This window comes from Ursus maritimus, unplaced genomic scaffold, assembly GCF_017311325.1.
Source record: "Ursus maritimus isolate PB19 unplaced genomic scaffold, ASM1731132v1 scaffold_8, whole genome shotgun sequence".
NCBI classification, from domain to species: domain Eukaryota; kingdom Metazoa; phylum Chordata; class Mammalia; order Carnivora; family Ursidae; genus Ursus; species Ursus maritimus.
The window spans coordinates 41,749,046-41,770,335 of NW_024426996.1; the positions used below are offsets into that span (position 1 = coordinate 41,749,046).

Genomic DNA, 21,290 nt, shown 5'->3' on the forward strand with positions numbered 1-21,290 from the left:
TATGCATTTGTCACAATTCATAGAGCTGTACAATAGAAGGGTGAATTTTACTGTATGTAAATTATACCTTAATAAACCTGACTCAAAAACCAGACAAAGAAGGAGTTGATGAGGGGCGCCTGGGTGGCACAACGGTTGAGCGTCTGTCTTCAGCTCAGGGCGTGATCCCGGCGTTAAGGGATCGAGCCCCACATCAGGCTCCTCTGCTATGAGCCTGCTTCTTCCTCTCCCACTCCCCCTGCTTGTGTTCCCTCTCTCGCTGGCTGTCTCTATCTCTGTCGAATAAATAAATAAAATCTTTAAAAAAAAAAGAAGGAGTTGATGAGGCTCTTCTCTGTAAGTAGTTAAGCAAGTAGATCATTAGCTTGCTGCCCTGAGAATCAGGAAGGAACTCAGACTTTACCAAGGAACCAAAGAAATAAGTGAGACTTGCTTCGTTACTTATCATCGCACTCTTCTTATTCTTCTTGTCGCAGGCTTATAAGTTTCTCATGGCAAGGTCTTTAGTTTTTGTGTATTGTGATAAAAAAAACATTTATTATGTGATACCTGATATTTAGCATTGTGTAAGACACCCAACTCCCAGTGCTTCAGGTGGGTCTGATAGATCCAGCACATGCCTTGTTTGCCACCCTAAGAGTTGCTATGAGAATCAAAGGTGGCATGCTTGCACTGTGTATACTGTAAGGTGCTAAATAAATATAGGTGATCTCATTGCCAAATATTAAACCAAGATATAATAAACAAACTTGGATTTCAGGCATTGGAGAGCAACCCACAAACATGGTATGGATAGGATTGTAGGGAAGATTCATCTGACTTGCATCTGTGTTTGGCCCCATTGCTGCCTCCTTGTCCAATGGAGAGAATCTGGCATTCAGGAGTTTTGTCCATAGCACCCATGAATGGCAGGAATGCAGTTTGACACATTGCACAATGTGAAGGACTCAGTCAAAGGACTGCAACAGGCAAATGTTGGAGTTAGAGGCTCTGAAGGAGTGAATCTTCAACAGACATTTTGTTTTTCTGTACTATCTCTAGTTTTTTGTGAGATGGGCTCTTTTTTTAGTCTAGGTGACCATTTCAGTCAATGTGCTGTATCACTCATGCCCAGTGTTTTCTTCTGACGCCTCATCTTCCAGTGTTTTTGCCACCCCAGTTCTCCATAGATTTTTATTTCATGTAACAGCCAGCTTTGATCCTCATGAATGTTGTCATGAACCCACTGATAATCAGTGATGAGATTTTAGCCACGGTTGTAACAGATTTCTCTTCTTACTTTCTATACATACACACACCACTAGAAATTTTGCCTTTTTGCTTCTTAGATCGCTATGTACTCTGCTTGGAGAGGCACTCTATGTTGAGCTCAACAAATTCTTATTTATATGACTTTGGGAACTTATTTGTGGGGCATTACAGAATTATAAAATTAGTTCTACGAGTAATATGGCCTTGGCCAGATCACTTAATATCTGTTTCTTTACTTAATATCTCTATGTGTTTTTTTTAATCTTTTAATTTTTATTTATTTACGTTTTAAAGATTTATTCATTTATTTTTAGAGAGAGAGCATGAGTGGGAGGGGCAGAGGGAGAGAGAATCTCAAGCATACTCCTTGCTGAGTGTGGAGCCTAATGCGGGGCTTGATCTCATGACCCTGAGATCACGACCTGAAGCAAAACCAAGAGTCAGACACTTAACCAACTATGCTACCCAAGTGCCCCAGTTTTGTTTTGTTTTTTTTTAAGTGGGCTCCATGCCCAGTGTGGAGCCCAATGCAGGGCTTGAACTCATGACCCTGAGATCAAGACCCGAGCTGAGATCAAGAGTTGGATGCTTAACCAGCTGAGCCACTCAAGTGGCCCCTGTTTCTTTACTTGTAAAAAGCAGGTAATAGTTTCAAATTTGCTACTGTCACCACATTGCTGTAAGAATCATAATAGCTTAGGAAAGCTTGCAGCCAACTCTGAAGTTCTGTGCCAATATGAAGCAGTACAATACTATTATTAACGGCATTCTTTTCATGATTTTACTACTGATAAATTATTATGTTTCTCCAGGGAGAGTCACTCCGGGGCAGCTCATGTCCTATATTCAGCTCTTCAAGAACAACCTCAAAGCTTTAGTGAATCACTGTGGGCTCCTACAGCTTGGGCTGGCCACAGTTCAAACTCTGAAACACCCGCAGACTGCCAAGTGGGACAACTTCCTGGCTTTTGAAAGACTCCTTCTCCAGGTATGTTGCTATGGGAGTTTCTTGGGATATTGATAATTAAAATGCTCGCTTCTGGGAAAAAACTTTGATGTTTATTGTAGTCTTAGTAATAAGTCATAGTCTTGACATATGCTCTATATCATATTCTCTAAGAGTCTCCAAATTAAAATTATAGTAGAAATTTTCCATACCTATTTTTTGTTTGTTTTTCGTTTTGTTTATATTTGTTTTTTTGACAGTGACATCTTTGGCTTCTCCCTCAATACCAAGAATGTTTTTTGAGCATTTGATTAACCTCTTTTCAATTTTATGGCGTTTGACTTCTCTTGATCTTCGTGATATCTTCATTCAATCCTTGCTACTTTCCTTGCAGAATATTACTACTATTTACATTTCTTCTGACATTAAGTAGTCTGTAATCCTCAAACAACATATAGCATGTTGCTTAAAATGGTGCTTAGTAAAAGATGAAGGAAGGCAAACTACATTTGTGAATGTAGTGAATTTGAAGTGATTGATATGGGGTTAGGACCTTTTCATGATTGATGAAATATTTTCATGGAAAACTTAAAAAATTATAAAGCATTTCAAATGGAAATAAAATAATATGACATGTCTATATGTACTCTCTACAGATTCAATATAATTTACCAATTTTTATTTTTATTTTATTTTTTTATTTTTTATTTTTTTGGGCTTTAAGTTCTGGGTAATATACCAATTTTTAATATATATTTTATATCCTTTTTCATTAAAGAAATAAAACTAGAAATAAAGTTGAAACGTTCTGATACTTGTACCCTTCCTTGCTATGATTCTCCTTTTTCCTTTCCCAGAGGTAATCACAAACTCGATTCCTTGTTTTTGTGTTTTAGTTACTTATTTATCCGTAAATAATACGGAGTATTGTGCTCTGGGTTTTGCTTTTTATGTAGGTAATATTGTACTATAAATATTCCTAAACAACTTGTGTTTCCCTCTCAACATTGTATTTTTAAGATAATTCGAGTTGACGTATATAGATCTTGTTCGTTTATTTAAACTATACCATACTATTTGATTATATGAATATACAACACTTTATTTGTCCAGTTCATATTGGTTTATAATTAGGCCATTCCATATTCATGTGTGTGTGTGGAAGGGTAGGTGTGTGGGTGGAGAGGGAGAGAGAGAGAAGAAAGAAGAAATAATGTGGTGAATATCCTAGACCATGTGTTTTGATGTACATGTGAAAGAGTTTCTCTAGAATATGTATTTTGGAAAGGATGTTAGATTGTTGGAGCATGCATATTGTTGAATTTACTAAATATCAACAAAGTGATCACCAAAGAGGTTGACCTAGTTGACCCTTCTGCTAGGCATAGATGACATATTTTTTCCCTACATAGTGTCCAGTACTCAGTATTTTCAAATTAGAACATTTAAAAAATAGTAGATCAGTGCTATTTCTTTATATAAGTTTGTAGTTCTCTGACTACTGATGAGGTTGAACATCTTTTACAGTATTTATTGACTCCTCAGTTTTCCTCTTCTGCCAATTGCTCATTCTTATAGTGCCCATTTTTATCTATTGGGTAACAGAAAAACTGTCTTATATCACGCAAATATGTCTCTGAAGCTATGGTTTGTCTTTTAACTTTAATATTGTGACGGAATATACATAATGAAGAAAGCTATCCTTTTTCTGCTTCTTGACGTATGTTGACGACATGAGCATTTTGTGATAATGAAGAGAAGTCACTGAGATCCTAAGGAAGACAGACAGAACCTGGATCTTTAATGACTTTGAACCTTAGCTCAAATATCTTGTTTTGTGAGATAATAATTCTTCTCACTGTTCGAGCCACTTAAAAAAATGTTGGTTTTCTCGGGGTGCCTGCTTGGCGCAGTGGGTTAAGAGTCTGCCTTTGGCTCAGGTCATGATCCCAGGGCCCTGGGATTGAGCCCCACCTTGGGCTCCCTGCTCAGTGGGGAGCCTGCTTCTCCTTCTTGCTTGTGCTCTCTCTCTCTCTCAAATAAATAAAATCTTTAAAAAAATGTTGGTTTTCTCTTATTTGGAGCCAAAAGATATTCATCTTTTTCCTACTGATACGTAATATGCTAAAATCCCATATAATAGTGGGTTTATTTCTCAGTTTCCAGTCTGTTCCAGTGGCCAGTTTATCTATCACAGAATTAATACCACAGTGTTTTAAAATCAACATGTCCAGTTTTATGCTTTTCTTTGTAAGAGGGAATTACTAGATTTATTTATGTGTATTTTAAAGATTTTAATACCATTGTGAATTGAATTTTTTAAGATTCAATTTTCTGACTGTCCATTGCTGACATACAGGGATACTCTTCACTTTTGCCTGGTAATCACATGTCCATCAACTTTGCATTTGCATTTGTATTTGTATTTGTTTCTTCCTTTCTACACTTTCTTGATACCACTTTCTTTTTTAGTGCTCTAACCAGATACTAGGACACTGTTCAATAGAGGCAGTGAAAAGAGTCATCTTCATCTTATTCCTGACTTTAAAGAAAATGTTCTAAAATTTTACCATTAAATATTATGTTTGCTGGGTTTTTTTTTTTTTAAATCAGGCTAAGAAAGTTCCTTCCTAAACCTAGTTTACTGAGTCGTTGTTTTGTTGTTGTTGTTGTTTTATCTTGCATGAGTGTTGAGTTTCATTTCTAAATTCATTATGAATTTTTTTAAATGACTGTTAGGGTTTTTTCTCCTTTAATTGTTAGTGTGGTGAATTGTATTTATAATTTGTTAATGTTCAATAATCATTATTGCATTCCTGGATAAGTTCAGCTTGGTCCTACACACACACACACACACACACACACACACACACACACACACAGCTGGACTTAATTTGCTAATACTTAGCTATTTGCATTTATGCTCATAGGTGACATTAGCATATAATTTTTTGTGCTGCTGTTGTCTGGTTTTGAAACAAAGGTTATGGTAGTTTTTTAAAATCAGGGTGGGTTTCATTTTTGTATTTTCTGGAGCTGTTTGTATAAGAAAGGAATCACAGTTGCTCAACAGTGAAATATCTCTAAGGAATCATCTCAACATATCTTTGTTGTTAGATTTAGATTTTTATTTCCAATTTATTTAAATGTTTCTAGATCTATTTAATTTTTGTTTCTTCTTCTTTATTTAATTATGTTCAGTTAGACAACATACAGACAGCATTAGTTTTTGATGTAGTGATCAATGATTTATCAGTTGCGTATAACACCCAGTGCTCATCTTCTGTTTCTTCTTGAGATTATTTTGGTAGTTTATATTAGCTTAAGTCAGCTATTCATTTTTATTTTTCAAATTTATTGGCATAAGTTTATTCATAGAATTCTCTTAAGAATTTAAATCTCCTTTGAATACATAGTTATATTCCATTTTTAAACACGTAATATTTTTATTGTGCTCACTTTGGTCTTATTTTGGTCAGTATTAGCGGAATTTTATGAATCACTCTAAAAATTCAGCTATCTCTGCATTTGTTGATCTCATCTATACCTGTGTCTATACCTATCTATTGAAGGCCAGGAGTTCATACGAATGCCACAATTCTAATAGAATACCACAAGGTTATTGTAGCGTTCTCCCTTCCCATATGTGTAACTTCCCTCTCTGACAGCGAAGAACCTGTCTCCCATTACCCTCAACATATTTAAAGAGGTGATAAATTCCCCCCATACGTAGCCAGTCTTCCATAAGAGGTGCTGCCCCTCTCACACCCTCCACACCTCACCTGGGTTCTGTCTTCCTGCTGCAGGCCATGGCCAAGTCCACATAGATAGTCTCTTTCACCTCACACTGAGGCGGCCCTGCTGAAACCCCCACACGGATGCCCTTCTCACGTCACTTGAGCTCTGACATCTTGCGCCGTGCTCCCCCGCCTCACCCTCATGCATGGGTGCCCTCCTCACTCCTCTCAGGCTCCAGGACCCCCCCCCCCCCAGCAGGCCCCACTGCTGCTCACAGAAACCTCCTCCCTCTGCAGGCTCTGGCTCCTGGCCACTCCCCCATTTAGATGCTCTCACCTCCCTGCTCAGGCTCTGACAAGGTCTTGGGATATGACACTCCTCCAACCTCCAATGAATGCTTTTCTCACCTCCTTGCTGCTTCAGTCCCTCCCACAGCCCGTGCCCCCCCCCCCCACCATGCCCTCCTCACTCCACGGGGGCCTTGATAGATTTTTGTACCTCCCCACCCTCCCCCACTCCCACCCCACCTTGCTCAGGTTCCGATACCCTGCACTGGGCCCTCACTGCCTCCAGCTTCCACGTGGATGTCCTCTCTATTCTCTTGGGGTTCCAACAGTGCTGGATTCTGCCACCCACCATGTAAAGAAGCCCTCCTCCCCCTCCTTTGATGGTGACAGCCTGCACTGTCACTTTCCCCTCCATGGATACCCTTTTCATTCCTTTGGGCTCTGATAACCTGCTCTAGGCCTCTTCTCCAAGTCCTGCCCTCCTCACTGCCCTGCCACACAGACAATGCCCTCACCCTCTGCCCTCACCCTCGCCCACAGCTCCAAAATCAAACACAAGTGTTTCAAAACAAGGGAGAACCGTTTTCTCTCAGGAATGATAATCTTTCAACTCACTAGAGGTTTCCGAAGAAACTGGACACAGTATTAATAATTCTCAGCCAGCCAATATTTGTAATTAATTTTTAGAATCCTGTTCCCTATTAGACTGCCTCAGATGTGACCACAGCACTTGGTGTGGTTCTTTCAGCAAGGGGAAAGGAACAAAAACACTGGGAAAAAGAAGTAAGCATTTAAAATGCCAAAACCCTACTTTTATCATAATTGCACATTATGCAGGCTAGCACTGTGCTCTCAGTCATTTCTGGGTCCTTGCAAATCAGTGCTTAGCATAAGCTAACTCGTACACTGGCCATCCTAACTGCTCTTTGTTTATGGACATGCTTACTTTAGACAGTATACACTTAGCCATTAGTGTAACGAGTCCTCGTATATGGTGAGCTGTCCCTTTTACAGACTTTGGTTTGAAAGTAGAGCATCTAAGTTTATTTTGAAGATGAGGGTGACTCCTAGCTGTTCCCAAAGAGCTTGAGAACCACCTAGATGCAAATCTCGGCCAGCATTGAGAGTTGTTTATTTCCTCGGAGACTCGTTTCCACCACTCTCTACCAGGCCTCTGCACCGGGACCTCAGTGTTGACTTTGTAACTAACATTATAGACAATCTTGGTTAAGGAAAAGACATTGATCCTGGAAATCTGTAATGAAACACAGGTTACTGCATTTCCTCTACACTACCATCCCTCAGTTCGGTGGCTTTGGCAATTTTATGACAGGTCAGCAACAGATCTGAGTACAATTCATAAGACTTTTGTTTGCCTCAGGCTTCTGAAGATGACAGAAAGATAATGTTATAGGCTCAAAAGGGAAACTATTTTGAGTGTTGTTGGGAAAAATCTAATGTTTATCAGCAGTGACTATGCTTTTAAAAACCGAAGGAGATAAAATATCTTCTCAACTCCTTTTCCTCTCCCTTATCTCCAAGGTCCAAAATCACAGTCTGTTTTAGGCGTTTGGTACATGTGTGCTCATTAAGAGACAGTTGTTTCTGTTTCAAGTTTAAAATGTAGAAAAGAGCACATTTAACCTGAACATGGATACATTTATGATTCTATTAGTGAATGTATTCACTTGTAAGAGTAGCTTTGCTTTTTTTTTTTTTTAATCATAGTATGGATTTACTTAATTTGGGTGGTAGCCTACAAAGAATTCTCTTTCTATAGTATAGCAAGGAAGTTTGATTTAGTCACCTCCTCTAATTAGGATTAGAAGGCCTGCCTCCTAGTGTTTGGTATTGTTAGGACTGAATAGCATTATGTATGTGCATCAGTAAGTACAGGGTTGGCAAGAAGTAAGTGCTCAGTAAATAGTAGTTATTTATTCTTTCAGTGGAACCAGAAATATTACAAATGTCAATTTATGTTCTGTGAGCAATGCCTTTAACATACTCTCACCTAGACTTTGTTTTTCTAACTTAAAATTTGTTAAGGAAAAATGAGTTACTTAGAAAGTTGTTGTTCCCTTTTTGTACTTACCGTTTGGTAATGTTTCACAGCATTTTTCTTTATAAATCTAGATGTAAATCCCATTGTTTCTACAATGCATATCTTTATTTCTTTTTTTTTTATTAAGTTCAATTAGCCAACATAGAGTACATCATTAGTTTTTGATGTAGTCTTCAATAATTCATTAGTTGCGTATAACACCCAGTGTCTACAATGCAAATCTGATGTTTTTATGCCTATTGTCACAAAGAAAAACTTTATCGACCATAATTTATCATGGCTATGAAACAGTAGCAAATTCTGTGTAGAAGAGGGAGTTGGGTTTATACTATCTAAAAACCAGCCTTGTACATATGTGTTCTCTATCTCCAGTTATTTCTTTAGGCAGAATTTATTTTTCTAAATTTAAAAATCCAACTTGGAAAGTGATTTTTAAATAAAATACAAATGAGTTATCAAGCTATTCAAGATAACCCAGGTACGTGTTGCTTTAGTTTTAAATTCCACCTGTCTTTGCAATGAAAAGTAGGCATCCCATTTTCTATTGTCAAAGAAGTTTTTAATGGGTGGAGTGAGTTCCCTTTATAATATACTAAATTTCAGATTATCGCTTCTATAACAAATCAGATTTCCCTGAGCTAAGTAAGTGTGTCTGCCTGTGCTGGAACAAATTAGGGGTTTACCTTCCCGGTCCTCTAGAGCTTCTGTGAGGTCCCCAGCCTTGTGGCACGGCTTGGAAGCGTCATGCCTCATTTCAGTTCCATGCCTGACCTCACCGACACCCTGGGAGGTCCTGTTTTGTTATGATTTGTCACTTGCAAAAGTACTAGTGACATCATTTGGGTAAAGAGTGAGGTAAGAGGCAGAAAAAGATGATCCCCAAAGTCAGACCTGAGTGTCGTTTATAGATGAAGCCGATTTTTCATAGGGTTTTTCCTGAGAAGGAAAATTATGAAGCATGTTTAAAAGAAAACCTCTTATTTCTTTTATACACTACTCTCAACAGTTCTGACACCAAACATGTAGGGCTTTTCCTACACCAACCAGTTCTCCAATTCTAGACTCCAGCTGGGTGTCCTACATTTCAGTCATGACAGTAACTACATGGGGCTAGTGCAGACTCCCCCCACCCCCGGTTGTAGCTCAGTCCCCACAAGACTGCCCCCCTCCACTTCAAATACCAGTTGCAGGTCTGGGCCTCTCATACATCTGACCAACCGGTTATATATTGGGTGTTCTGTGACCCCCTCCTTGGGTTTGATAATTTGCTGTAGTGGCTCACGAAACCGAGGGATGCATTTATTTAAGTTTACCGGTTTATTATAAAGGATATTACAAAGGATAAAGATGAAGACTCAGATTAAGAGGTACATAGGGTGGGGTCTGGAAGGGTCGTTAGTGCAGGAGCTTCTGTCCCCATGCAGTTGGGATGTGCCTCCCTCCCTGCACATGGATGTGTTTACCAACCCAAAAGCTGTACACTTTAGGGATTTTTATGAGGCTTCATCACATCAACATGATTGATTGACTCACTCAGTCTCTAACCCCTCCCGCCCGGAGGATGGGGGGGTGAGGCTGAAAGTTCCAAGCTTCTACTCATGGCTTGGTCTTTCTGGTGACCAGTCCCCAGGAGCTATCTAGGAATCCACCAAGAGTTACCTCATTAGAACAAAAGATGCTCCTATTACCCAGGAAATTCCAAGGGATTTAGGATTTCTATGTACCAGGAACCAGGGTCAAAGACCAAATATTAGAACAAATGATGCTTCTAGCACCCCTATCGCTCAGAAAAATACAAGGGTTTTGGAAGCTGTATGCCAGGAACTGGGGGCAGAGACTAAAAATATATTTCTTATCATGTCACTGTGTTTTTCACAGTATTACATCAAAATGACTACAAAGGCAAGTATTAGAGAGCAACAGGTTTCCCCCATTCCTGAGGCAAGTATTAGAGAGCAACAAGTCTCCCCCATTCCTGAGGCAAGTATTAGAGAGCAGCAAGTCTCCCCCATTCCTGATTAACATGGGGACGGGCTAGCCCGGTGAGGGGTAGTAAGGACGGCACCTACTGCATGGAGCACTGGGTGTTACACGCAAACAATGAATCATGGATCACTACATCAAAAACTAAGGATGTACTGTATGGTGACTAACATCACATAATAAAAAATAAAGCAATACTAATTTACTAATACAAAGTTTAATTATTGGATTTGCTTATTTTTTACCTGTTTTGCATGTAACTCATTTTGATTAAAAACACGTGAGACATTTTATTCACAAGTGCTGATTACTCGTTTTGAACTAAAATTTAGTTAGAACAACAGACCTGAAATTAGCTAACTTTAAGAACTATAAACACCAAGAAGCACTATTTAGAACAAGGGAAAAAAGTAACTTCTGAATACAAAGGTTGTATGGTCTCTCAACTCTCCTAACCATTTGCTTTGTTTTGCTCCACATCGTTCCTGGCTCTTAAGTGTTAACTTCAGTATTGAGTCATAGGTACATCTCTTCCCAGGCACATCCTCTCACACACGTGACCACGTGCACGTGTACACACACGCACGTGCACACACATTTTTCCTCTTCCATGCATAATAGGCTTAAATAAAGAAAACCAGAGCTGAAGCAACTTTGATTCTCGTAAATAGGGAACCTTGAGGCTTTCAAATGTTAAGGCTGTTTTCCCCAGCTTTTGTCATGGCTGACCCAGATCAAAACTTAAATGCCATCTCCTCAGGGAAGCCAAGCCTTCCCTGAGTAGCTTTGTGCGTCACTTTATTTTAATTTTGCTTCTCCTTCACTGACATTTTTTGGTTAGACATCCACTGTCTCCCTTGCTAAACTATATGACAAGTGAGGATAGGGACTCTATTGACCTTGTCTGCGAGTATGTCCCAGAATGAACACGCCTCATTTTCATGCTTGTGATAGCAGGCTTAACTGCCTGCCTGTGGGAATTTGAGAAATTTGTTATAAACATGGAGTTTACTTGCCACAAATTAGCACCTGCACATGAACAAATACTTAAGAGGTTTACTAGCGTCAAGAATGATGCCTTATATGGACATAGGACAGAGCCTTCTTTATGTTAACACCTGTTCTGACTTCTTATGGAGCACATGGCCACCCAAAATAATAACTGTGCTTCCCAGGCACCTTTGCAGCTAAGTTCTAGTGAATGAGACACAGGCAGAAGTGATATGAGCCACTTTCAGGCTGTGCATGGAAAGGGTAGGTACACACCTTTTACCCTTTTCTCCCGCATGCGGAAATGCAACCAGGATGGCAGGAGCAGGGGTGGCCATCTTGGGTCATGAGAGGAAGCTGTGTGTTGGAGATGTTTGAACGAATGATGGAAGGTAAATATCGTACCAGCCCTGGGCCACCTACCAGGACTTTACGTAACTGAGAAATACATTGCTATCTTGCCTAAGCCACTATAATTTTGGGTCTTTGTGACACTCACTAAGCTACATTCTGGTTAACACGGACATCTTTTGCTGCCGTTTTCATCACAGCAGTTTGTTCTGTGAGCCTTGGCATTCTGATCATTTTATGACCTCATGAGAAAGTAGTCAAAATAACGAGTTGTCTCGATGCCTGTCCTCTTAAATATCGTGACTCTGGAGTATTTGGAAATAGTGTATGAGACTTAGCTCATTTTAATGCAACAATAAATTGTTAGAGTTTAAAAAATCTCCAAACAAATTTGGTGAAAAAGTCCCAGATGAAAAACCTTTGGAGTTAAAAGAGATCTGAATAGACTAACATGTCGGTCCCTCAGGGGCTCACATGATTAGACTCTTTTATTAATTGACAAGACTTCTACCCCTCTTTCCCCCCACAATTCAGAACACCTGGTGAGACACTGTAACTAGAAGAAGCTTTTGTGCATCTCAGAAATATAAACCATCTCTTCATCACTCTCTGTCTTCTCCCAGGGAAGCCCCTGCCTTCTAGTTCTCTGCCGAGAGAGGTTTCACTTCTGAGTGGTGGAGGGAAAATCATCCGAAAAGGCTTTTTCATAAGAAAATACTCTTTTCATTCCATGTAATAGCAATCTTTGAGCCTGTGCTGTCTGCTGGATGCAACCGAGCCATTTATGGCTTCTTGGATGTGCATACAGTTTATATTGTACTGTGGAGTAGCTATCAGTACATTAGGACTGTTTGTGCCATTTTCAGGGATCTGGGACCAGCTGGTCCCAGATCTGGGCTGGTCTGAATACCTGAGTACTGCACTTAATAGTGTTGCTTCGGTGAAAAAAATAAGTCCTAGATTCTCATCAAGCAATTTATAAATAAACTTTTGGAACTGCTGATTCAGATTTGAGCACCATATAGTAGAGATTGGACAAGTGATGAATTGACTGTGGTCTTACTGCTACTAGGTATTGGAGCCAGGGTAAGACCTAGATGTGTCTGATTGAAGCCATGCCCTTCACTGCTATGAATTGCTGGAATATGTGTCCTGGGGCAAAACGGCAAAATGACTCTTGGCCACTTCTGTCTCACATTCCACTCATTCTTGTTCTCAGGCATCTGGATAAAAAAGTTTTCAAAACATAGTAGAGTCTATGTAGCCCATTAATTAAACGTTCAGTTTATATGAATTTATTTGATAACTTTATATGCATTTATTTGATAACTTCATCTGTGAGTACTGAAATCATTAAAATGCTTCCTTGGCCACTAATTTGTTTTTCCTTGATATATCTATGAATTTGGCAACCAGGTCAGATTTTCATCTCGAGTTTTATTCCCCAGCAAACCTTTTATTGAAATCTTACGAGACTTGTACTTTTCTCCATAAGGATACATCATCTTCATTTCACTTTTCTCTTGCAGAATATTTTATTTTGATGTCATTCTTCTCCTCTATCACATTAAAGTATTGTATTTTTGAATAATAAAAGAGAGAGACAAATGGAAAACAGGGGAAAAAAAAACCACCCACGAATCTCTTGTTTCTTTGCCTAGGGAGAGCACTTCGCCAGGTTTTGGAGTTAGGTGAATTTGTGCCAACCATCTGATTAGAAAGTGAGAGTCAAATATATAGGCTAAGAAAACGATCGCTTTTAAACTGGGCTTGCTTTGAAGCAATGATATCATGTGTTATTCCAGCTGGAAGCCAGAGTTAGTAATCAGGCAAAGTAAGCTTAAGGCTAACAATTTTGGTTCTTACCATTTTGTGGGTCTACCAAAAAAATTGCAAGTATAGAGTTATGCCAGTGGCCAAAGGCACATCTGGGTGGGTCTTTGTTTTGTGAAAAACAAGGGCTACAACCATTCTGGTTTGCTTGACCAAAAGGAAAATAATAATGGTTTGTGCTTCCCTGCGCTGACTGATTCTTCTGTCCCTAGCCACTCCCTCTCTCTGTTTGTACTAAGCTGTCTCCCTCAGTAGTTGCTGGAATTTTTTTTTCTTTTTTCAACATCTGGGCTCCTAAGAATGGAAGGAAATAACACTGTTTAATTGATTTTTTTTTTAAATGTTAGTCAGCCTTAAAGAAACCAAGTCTTGTTTATGCTCATTCACAGGAAATCTTGGGTATAACTTAAGGGCAGGTCTTTCTGAAGGAAGCCTGTGCCGAGTTTGGCTGAATATCTACAGGACCTTACTTACCACTTTACTTGTGACTTAAGGATTTTGAGAGTGCTAGAGGTTAGCTTGACGTTAGTGGGTACCTGATATTAGATGGTAGGCTTTGGCCTGGGTGTGGATTTCTCCTCCAGCTTTTTTTTCCTTCTCTCTCTCTCTCTCTTTGTCCAGAAGCTGCTAATCCTCAACAGTAAGAGAAATATTAGTTCAGGATATCAGGTTTTTTCTAGCGAGGGGCACTATGAGGGTTTGGCCAACTTGGGCACCTTGACTGAATATCTGTGCCTTGGTACCCCCTCTGTTCCTCCCACTCCTTACTTCTGAACTAAGGGACTCAAAGCAGGGTGGGATAGTGCTGAATGGAAGCTGATCAATCATCTGTCTCTTTTTCTCCAGAATGTGTTGGCACTGGAAGTGAGGAATGTTGAATGAGGAATGCCGCATGATCTGAATATCCTACAGTCACACATTCTTTAGGGGGAGCACTGTATGTGGTTGTCTTCAGCACTCTCTTTCCTCGGTGTTTTCCAGTAGGGACAGTGCTAGCTTATAACTTGCAGAATAGTGTTGCAGTGTCGTTTTACAAATATTATGTAAATATTTCTCCTAATTTTTGTCATTTTGTGTCTGTGCAGGAAAAAAAAAATCCGCAGCTGGCCAATTACATACAGGTCATACCCTTTGTTTTCGGTAGGAATATTTTCTGACCATATGTGGAAACACTATTCTTATTTTTTTCAATATCTTGATTTTGAGCTCTTAAAAAAGGAACAAGTGAGCAAAACAGAATTGCGAAAAAGTCTAAGGGAAAATACTTGTTAAAAATTGATATTACCACCCGGCCACATGGAGCTATTTCTATTATTATCCTCTCATGTGATTTTGTTTTTAAAATCTTTATTGTGGTTTGACAAGAACACAGACGATTCCTTTTTGTACTTAGTCCTTGTAAAATTGGTACAGTATTTTCTTTTTTTAGTGATGGTTTTGTTTGGTTTAGTGTCGCTGTTTTGTTTGTTTGATATATTACGAAGTGTTTTTCTCACACCATTTTGGATTCATAATTTTTAAATAGAAAAAAATGAGGAAATAAAATTGGAAAAATTTGGGTTTGGCATTTCTGGTTATTAACTCTACTGAAAAATATAGAATTTTTCTTCTTTCTTTTTTATTTTGTATTCTTTAACTTTAGTTTTGGTAGAAAAACAAAATATGAAAACATTACAAAACTTATACGTGTAGAGTATATTAAGGTGTTTTGGGAGTAGAAGGAAAATCCTTGCACGCCTCTGTAATATACATGTAATATTGTTAGTTGGGTTTTTTTATAGGTAACTTTTTTTGATGGATTCGTTTTCTTTTACTCCTGTAGAGATTTTTTAAAAGATCATAGTCTAAATGAGAAAAAGGTATATTAACAGTAATCCCGTAACTCTAACTCTTTAGAGGAAAGCCGCCCATTTAAATATGATAAGTACACTGACAAAGGCCTTTGTCATCAGCACTCTTTACTGACCAGAATAGTTCCTAGTGGCATGCAGCAGCTTTAAATTCTTCTTACGAATAATTTACTGATTAGGAAATAGACTAATTCAGTGTGTTCCTTCTGAGCATGACAAAAGAAGAGAGTAAAAAAAAAAAAAAAAAGGAAAATACAGACCAAAGTTTAGAAGCAAGTATTTCGTTTTTGTAAGATTGCTAATGAAACGATCTCTAAATGGGGATTATTTCTTACGTAGCCACAACATAAAAGCCATCCTGCCAGCCAACAGATATTTACTGAGCCTCTACTAGACGCCACACACCATTCTTCGGCACTGGGGCTGCATTTTGTAAGCGAGAAAAACAAGGTCTCTTCTATTGCGGAGTTGACGTTATATAGTGAGTAGAGAAGCTCTGAATAGTTAAATAATAAGGACTGTAGTCAGCACAAATCCTGAGCACCTGTTGGGTGTGAAGCAGCCAGTTAAATGTTAAAAAGGGCTTTTCAACTGATAAAGGATGTATGTCTTAACACAGGAATGGTTTCTTTTTTAGTGTGCCATAGCCCCGCACACATGCATCTGTGATAACACACGTCAGCCGTGGTGTGGCTTACAGTTCTTTGTGTCCATCTCCCTCTGCCACAGCTGCACCCATACTGACAGAGCAGCGTCTTATCATTTATTTATGCATGCTTTCCCTTCACGGGAATATGCTGACATAAGAAACAGTGCGTATTAGTTCAGTGAATGTGTTCTACCTTACGGTTAGTGAGGTATTTTCATCTGGTTTATCTCAAATTGAGCTACACCACACCCATATAAAGGAATAATTTTATAGTAGAAGCATAGAAAGATGAAAGAGTTTAAGTGACTATTGATGATCAGGAAGGAGGAATACATATGTTTTTAATGTACCTGGGAGACAGCCGTGGGTCATAGGTAAACCCGCTTTAAGAACACGAATTTGACCTCAGATTTCCCTTGTTGCGAAAGGTCATAGAGGAGGGTGCAACTGATCATGTCTGTAACTTGGGTTTCATCTTCTCTATGAATCTCACCAAAAACTTTAATTGTCTTTCTTTTGCCAAACCACTCCCACTTTTATATTTAAGTTTGTGCAAGATGATAGGACTGAAGTTATAAGATAGTTGCTCCTCACTGCCGTCTCATCTACCCCCACAGAGCTCTTGCTAGTGCCAGAGCTACGTAGCAGCTTTACGTAGCCTACGTAGCTTATGTGCTTTACATGCGTTGTCTTCTTCGAACCTTACAATTCTGGGAACCATTTTCCAGATAAGGAAACAGAATCTTGGAGGAGTTAAGTATCTGCCTAAGGTAACATAGGAATGGTGGAGCCTGGCTTCCATCCTGACTCTGCCTGACCCCAGAGTCTGTGTACTCAGTAATTATCCCCTGTCTTAAAAGGCTTATTTGAAAAATAAGTGAAATAAAAGTCATTGTCACGCTACGTATTTAGTAGAGGAGAAGCAGCTCTTCTTATTTATAAGAAAATCATCTGTACATCAGTTTATCAGGAAATATAAGGTCAGGGTCATGATTTTTTATTTTTTGCAAAAATGATGCTTTACTTTTGCTTTATGAATAAATAATACACCTTTGAATGATTTCCAGGGAGCAAGCTCTTCCAGTACATCTAATTTATTTCATTTGCCACTTTCAGCCCGTAATGCATCTAGGAATAGAGGATTTAGGCTCCCCAGTGCAAGTTCCAAAGGCTGAATATTCTAGTGTAGTAAGGTTTGACCCAGACAACAAACACAGGTTTTGAGTTCTTGCAAGGGCTTTGTATTGTTATTTGCATTTTCTTCAGAAATCTCAGCCATGTTTACACATACCAACCATAGATTCTCATTGTTGGGAAGTGCTTTCACAGTCATCTTTGTAAGAAAACGGGGTGGGGGGGAGTGATCAGAAGGGGGAATGAAGCATGAGAGACTATGGACTCTGAGAAACAAACTGAGGGCTTCAGAGGGGAGGGGTGTGGGGGAATGGGATAGACCGGTGATGGGTAGTAAGGAGGGCACGTATTGCATGGTGCACTGGGTGTTATACGCAACTAATGAATCATCGAACTTTACATCAAAAACCAGGGATGTACTGTATGGTGACTAACATAATATAATAAAAAATATTATTATAAAAAAAAAGAATCCTCTTTATGGCACATCTTCTCTATAGACAGCTTGTGTGGGTCTGTTGCAGACCTACATTTCTTTCTGAACACTTGACACACAAGTGAATTTTATTCTTTGCTTTGAGGGGAAACATAATCCAGACAGTGGACTATTTGCTTTTTTTTTTTAACTTCTTTATTTAAAAATGTATATTGGTATTCCTCATATATGGTGTTCTTTGATTGGATCGCTTTCTTTACCAAACTTTTGTACTTAATTGTGTCATCTTTCCATGGCTGAAATGACAGTTGGTGTTCTTTTCTTACAAAATTATTGAGTGGTGATAGGAAGGATCTGTGTATAATTGAAGGACAGGGAATGTTCAACAAAAAGGCCAGAATCAGTGCTCACAGAGGTCCCCCATTCCTGCCATTTCTTCATTCTGGCAGCCAGGTGTCCCATCACTTCCTTAGGAAGACAGAATGGTGAAGAAACATGAGGAGATCCAAGACATTTTTTTTTAAACATTTTATTTATTTATTTGGGAGGGAGAGAGTGAGAGAGAGAAAGCACAAGAAGGGGAAGGGTCAGAGGGAAAAGCAGACTCCCTGCTGAGTGGAGAGCCCAATGCAGGACTCCATCCTGACACTCTGGGATCATGACCTGAGCCAAAGGCAAACGCTTAACCAACCGAGCCATCCAGGCGCCTCCTTAACAGCTAGGAGATCTCTGAAATGTACCTCTGTCAGGGCCTCTGGTGTTTGATTAGAGTGATTAGTGGTAAATAACCTACAGCAAGATGGAACCACGTAACAACTGCACTGAGTGTTAAAAATAATTTAGTGATAGAGCGGTTTTTGTAGATTGGTTGGTTTCTGGTGGTAGAGGTGACTGTTTTAATGAGATATTTAGCCATAGTGACCTTAATTTGGAAATCTGATTATTTCATTGTCCTTTGTGTTTGTACATGTTGTTTTCTTTAATTGGATCGCTTTCTTTACCTATCCAGAATGCTTTCCTTCATCCTGCCTATCCAAATTAGCTGCTTTTCCTGGATGCTTCCCATCATCTTGCACTGATCACCCTTTGTTTTTATTGCCTGAGTTAGTTGTATCTCCTCAGCTCTCTGAATGTGGGGATCCAGTATGTCTTGTTTATCACTGTTTTCCAGCTGACACATAGTAGATGTTAAATAAAAATTTCCTCTCAACTTAGAAGTTTAATGCAATGTCAATCAGAATTCCAGAATACTAAAAAAATAATTTTTAGAATTTGATGAAGTTATTCTAAAATATATCCAAAGAACCCCAATAACAATAATGTTGAGTGAAAAGCTTGTTCAATTAACCCACACTATGATATTTATCAGTATTATGTATCAACATATATCAAATATATATCAGTAATGCTTATGAATATTTTCTAGGGTTTTTTTAATGGTTTTGATTTTTCTACTTACCCTTTTAATTCAATGATAACCACCATCCTTCCCATCAAAAATACTTATTAATAATGTATTATTGCTATAAAATAGTTCAGAGATACAAGAGTATTTTGGTAATTTATTAAATTCAGTGTATTTAATAAAATCAGAGATAAATGGGGAGTTATTACTGTATTAAAAGGGTAAATTAAAATTCAAAAGAAATCTATAAAATACTGGCAAGCATATGATTTATCCTGAAATAGGGAAGAACATTCCAGACATAAAAGCCATGGAATTAATCACAAAGGGGGAAAATCACCAGATATGGTAACAATAGGGCTTAGAAGTTAAGAGAAATAGCTTTAAGATCACATGGTTCTGGATCGGAATTTTGCCCCCCCCCCCAACACTTATTGAGTGATCTTATGGGAACTTATTTACTCATTAAGCCTTCGTTTCTTCATCTGTAGACTAGAGGGGATAATAATAATAGCAAACTCATTATGCCTTTAGAATACAAAAACTTATGTAAAGGACCTGGCCTTTGCCAATCACATAAAAAACACAATAGCCATTATTATTACCTTTAACATTTTTACATGGGATACTCATAAATCAAAACCCCTATAAAAGACAAACAAAATAGCAAAAGTATTGCCATAAAGACAAAGATTGATATACATGACATATGAAGAATCCATTTATATGGATAAGAAAAGCATAATTGTTCAACAGAAATGGTTAAAAAAAATGTGGCCAGTCATTTTATAGACAAAGAAACAACAGTGGCTAAAAGGATATGAAAAAAAAATGTTTACTTTTCCTAGTAATAACAAATTTAACCTCAAACTACATTGAGAAGCAATTTACCACTTCAAATTAGCAAAACTTGACAAGTGATAATTTAGTGTTGGGCATAGCTTAATGGCATGGTCAAGAAATACTACTCTTGGGAGAATGAATTTTATCATGGCACTTTGGCAATATATGATGAGACCCTTGAAAAGGTTTATACTTTTCCTGGTAATAAATATTTTTAACAAGGTCTGGAAGTGTTAATCCTGTAATGTTAGTAGAAAAAGTTTGTTTATGTGGATATGAAAAAACTGCGGGGCACCTGGGTGGCTCAGTCGTTAAGCGTCCGCCTTCGGCTCAGGGAGTGATCCCAGTGTTATGGGATCGAGCCCCGCATCGGGCTCCTCCACTGGGAGCCTGCTTCTTCCTTTCCCACTCCCCCTGCTTGTGTTCCCTCTCTCTCTGGCTGTCTCTCTCTCTCTGTCAAATAAATAAATAAAATCTTAAAAAAAAACCTGCATTTATAGTGCATTTAACTCTGTTAAATAACAAGAAAAAAGATAAAGAGTAAAGGGAGGTTAGGTACTTAGACAAAATTAGGAAAAAAACAGTGGGAAAACGTATGAAAATAATTATCATTGTTTTCTCTGAGTAGTGGGTTTTCCAGTTATCTATTGCTGCACAGAAAATTACCTCAAAGCTTAGTGGCTAGGTTATAATTTTGTGTGGCAGGAATTCAAGCAGTGCTCAGCTGAGCAGTTCATCAGCTCTACACCGGAGGTGGTGAGACGACTTGGTGGCATTCAGCTGGTAGAGGGGCTGATCTGAAGGACCCAAGATGGAGTCAGTCGAGGCCCTGTAGGGTATAGCTGGAACAATGGGCTCAGTTACAGTGTCTACCCATGGCCTCTCCAGCATGACAGTCTCAGAGGTGGAGACTCAGGTGTTCCAGAGAAAGTTCTCTAGAGGAGCTGGTGGAAGCTGCAAGACTTCTTATTCTGAGAACCTAGCCTCAGAAGTCCCAGAACATCAATTCTACTGACGAGCTGGGAATCAAGGGGAAAAAATTAGACTCCACTTCTCAAAAGCAGGAGAAGCAAATAATTTGTAACCATCTTTAGTCTGCCTCAGTTGGATTGGGTGATTTTTATTTTATGTGTTTCTGCAAAGTCTATAATGCAAATGTATTATTCTTTTTACATTTATAAGAGCTGTTTATATATAAACCTTGGATTAGATAGTTTGCATAAAGTACTGAACATGGTGCTGGCATAAATAGAGCCCTGTATTAATGTCCCCTGCCATTAGTATTATCTTTATTCTTTTCTCATTAGAATAGAAATGTATTGGTAGGTTTATTTGCAGGGGCTTGTTCAAAAAGGCGTTAAAGAGGCACAGTTTTGCCTGGGTAAGCCAAACAAGATTTCATGAGCTGTTGATAATTAAACTATGTTTTGAAAGGTGAAAGGGAATTTACCAACTAGGAAAGGGCAAGAAAGACTGAAAGTAGCGGGAGCTGCATATTCACAGACGGGAAGTTCTGACAACGCATGGCATGT

At 38.7% G+C, this 21,290-nt stretch overlaps 1 protein-coding gene across 1 annotated transcript in view; it reads left to right on the forward strand.

The window, feature by feature from the left end:
• The window catches only part of SCFD2 (sec1 family domain containing 2), a 431,339-nt gene that overhangs the window by 100,131 nt on the left and 309,918 nt on the right, over nucleotides 1–21,290 (forward strand). The window contains exon 4 of the mRNA XM_008701475.2: nucleotides 2,064–2,239. Coding sequence (XP_008699697.2) covers nucleotides 2,064–2,239 — 176 coding nt within the window. The remainder of the gene's footprint in view (nucleotides 1–2,063; nucleotides 2,240–21,290) is intronic.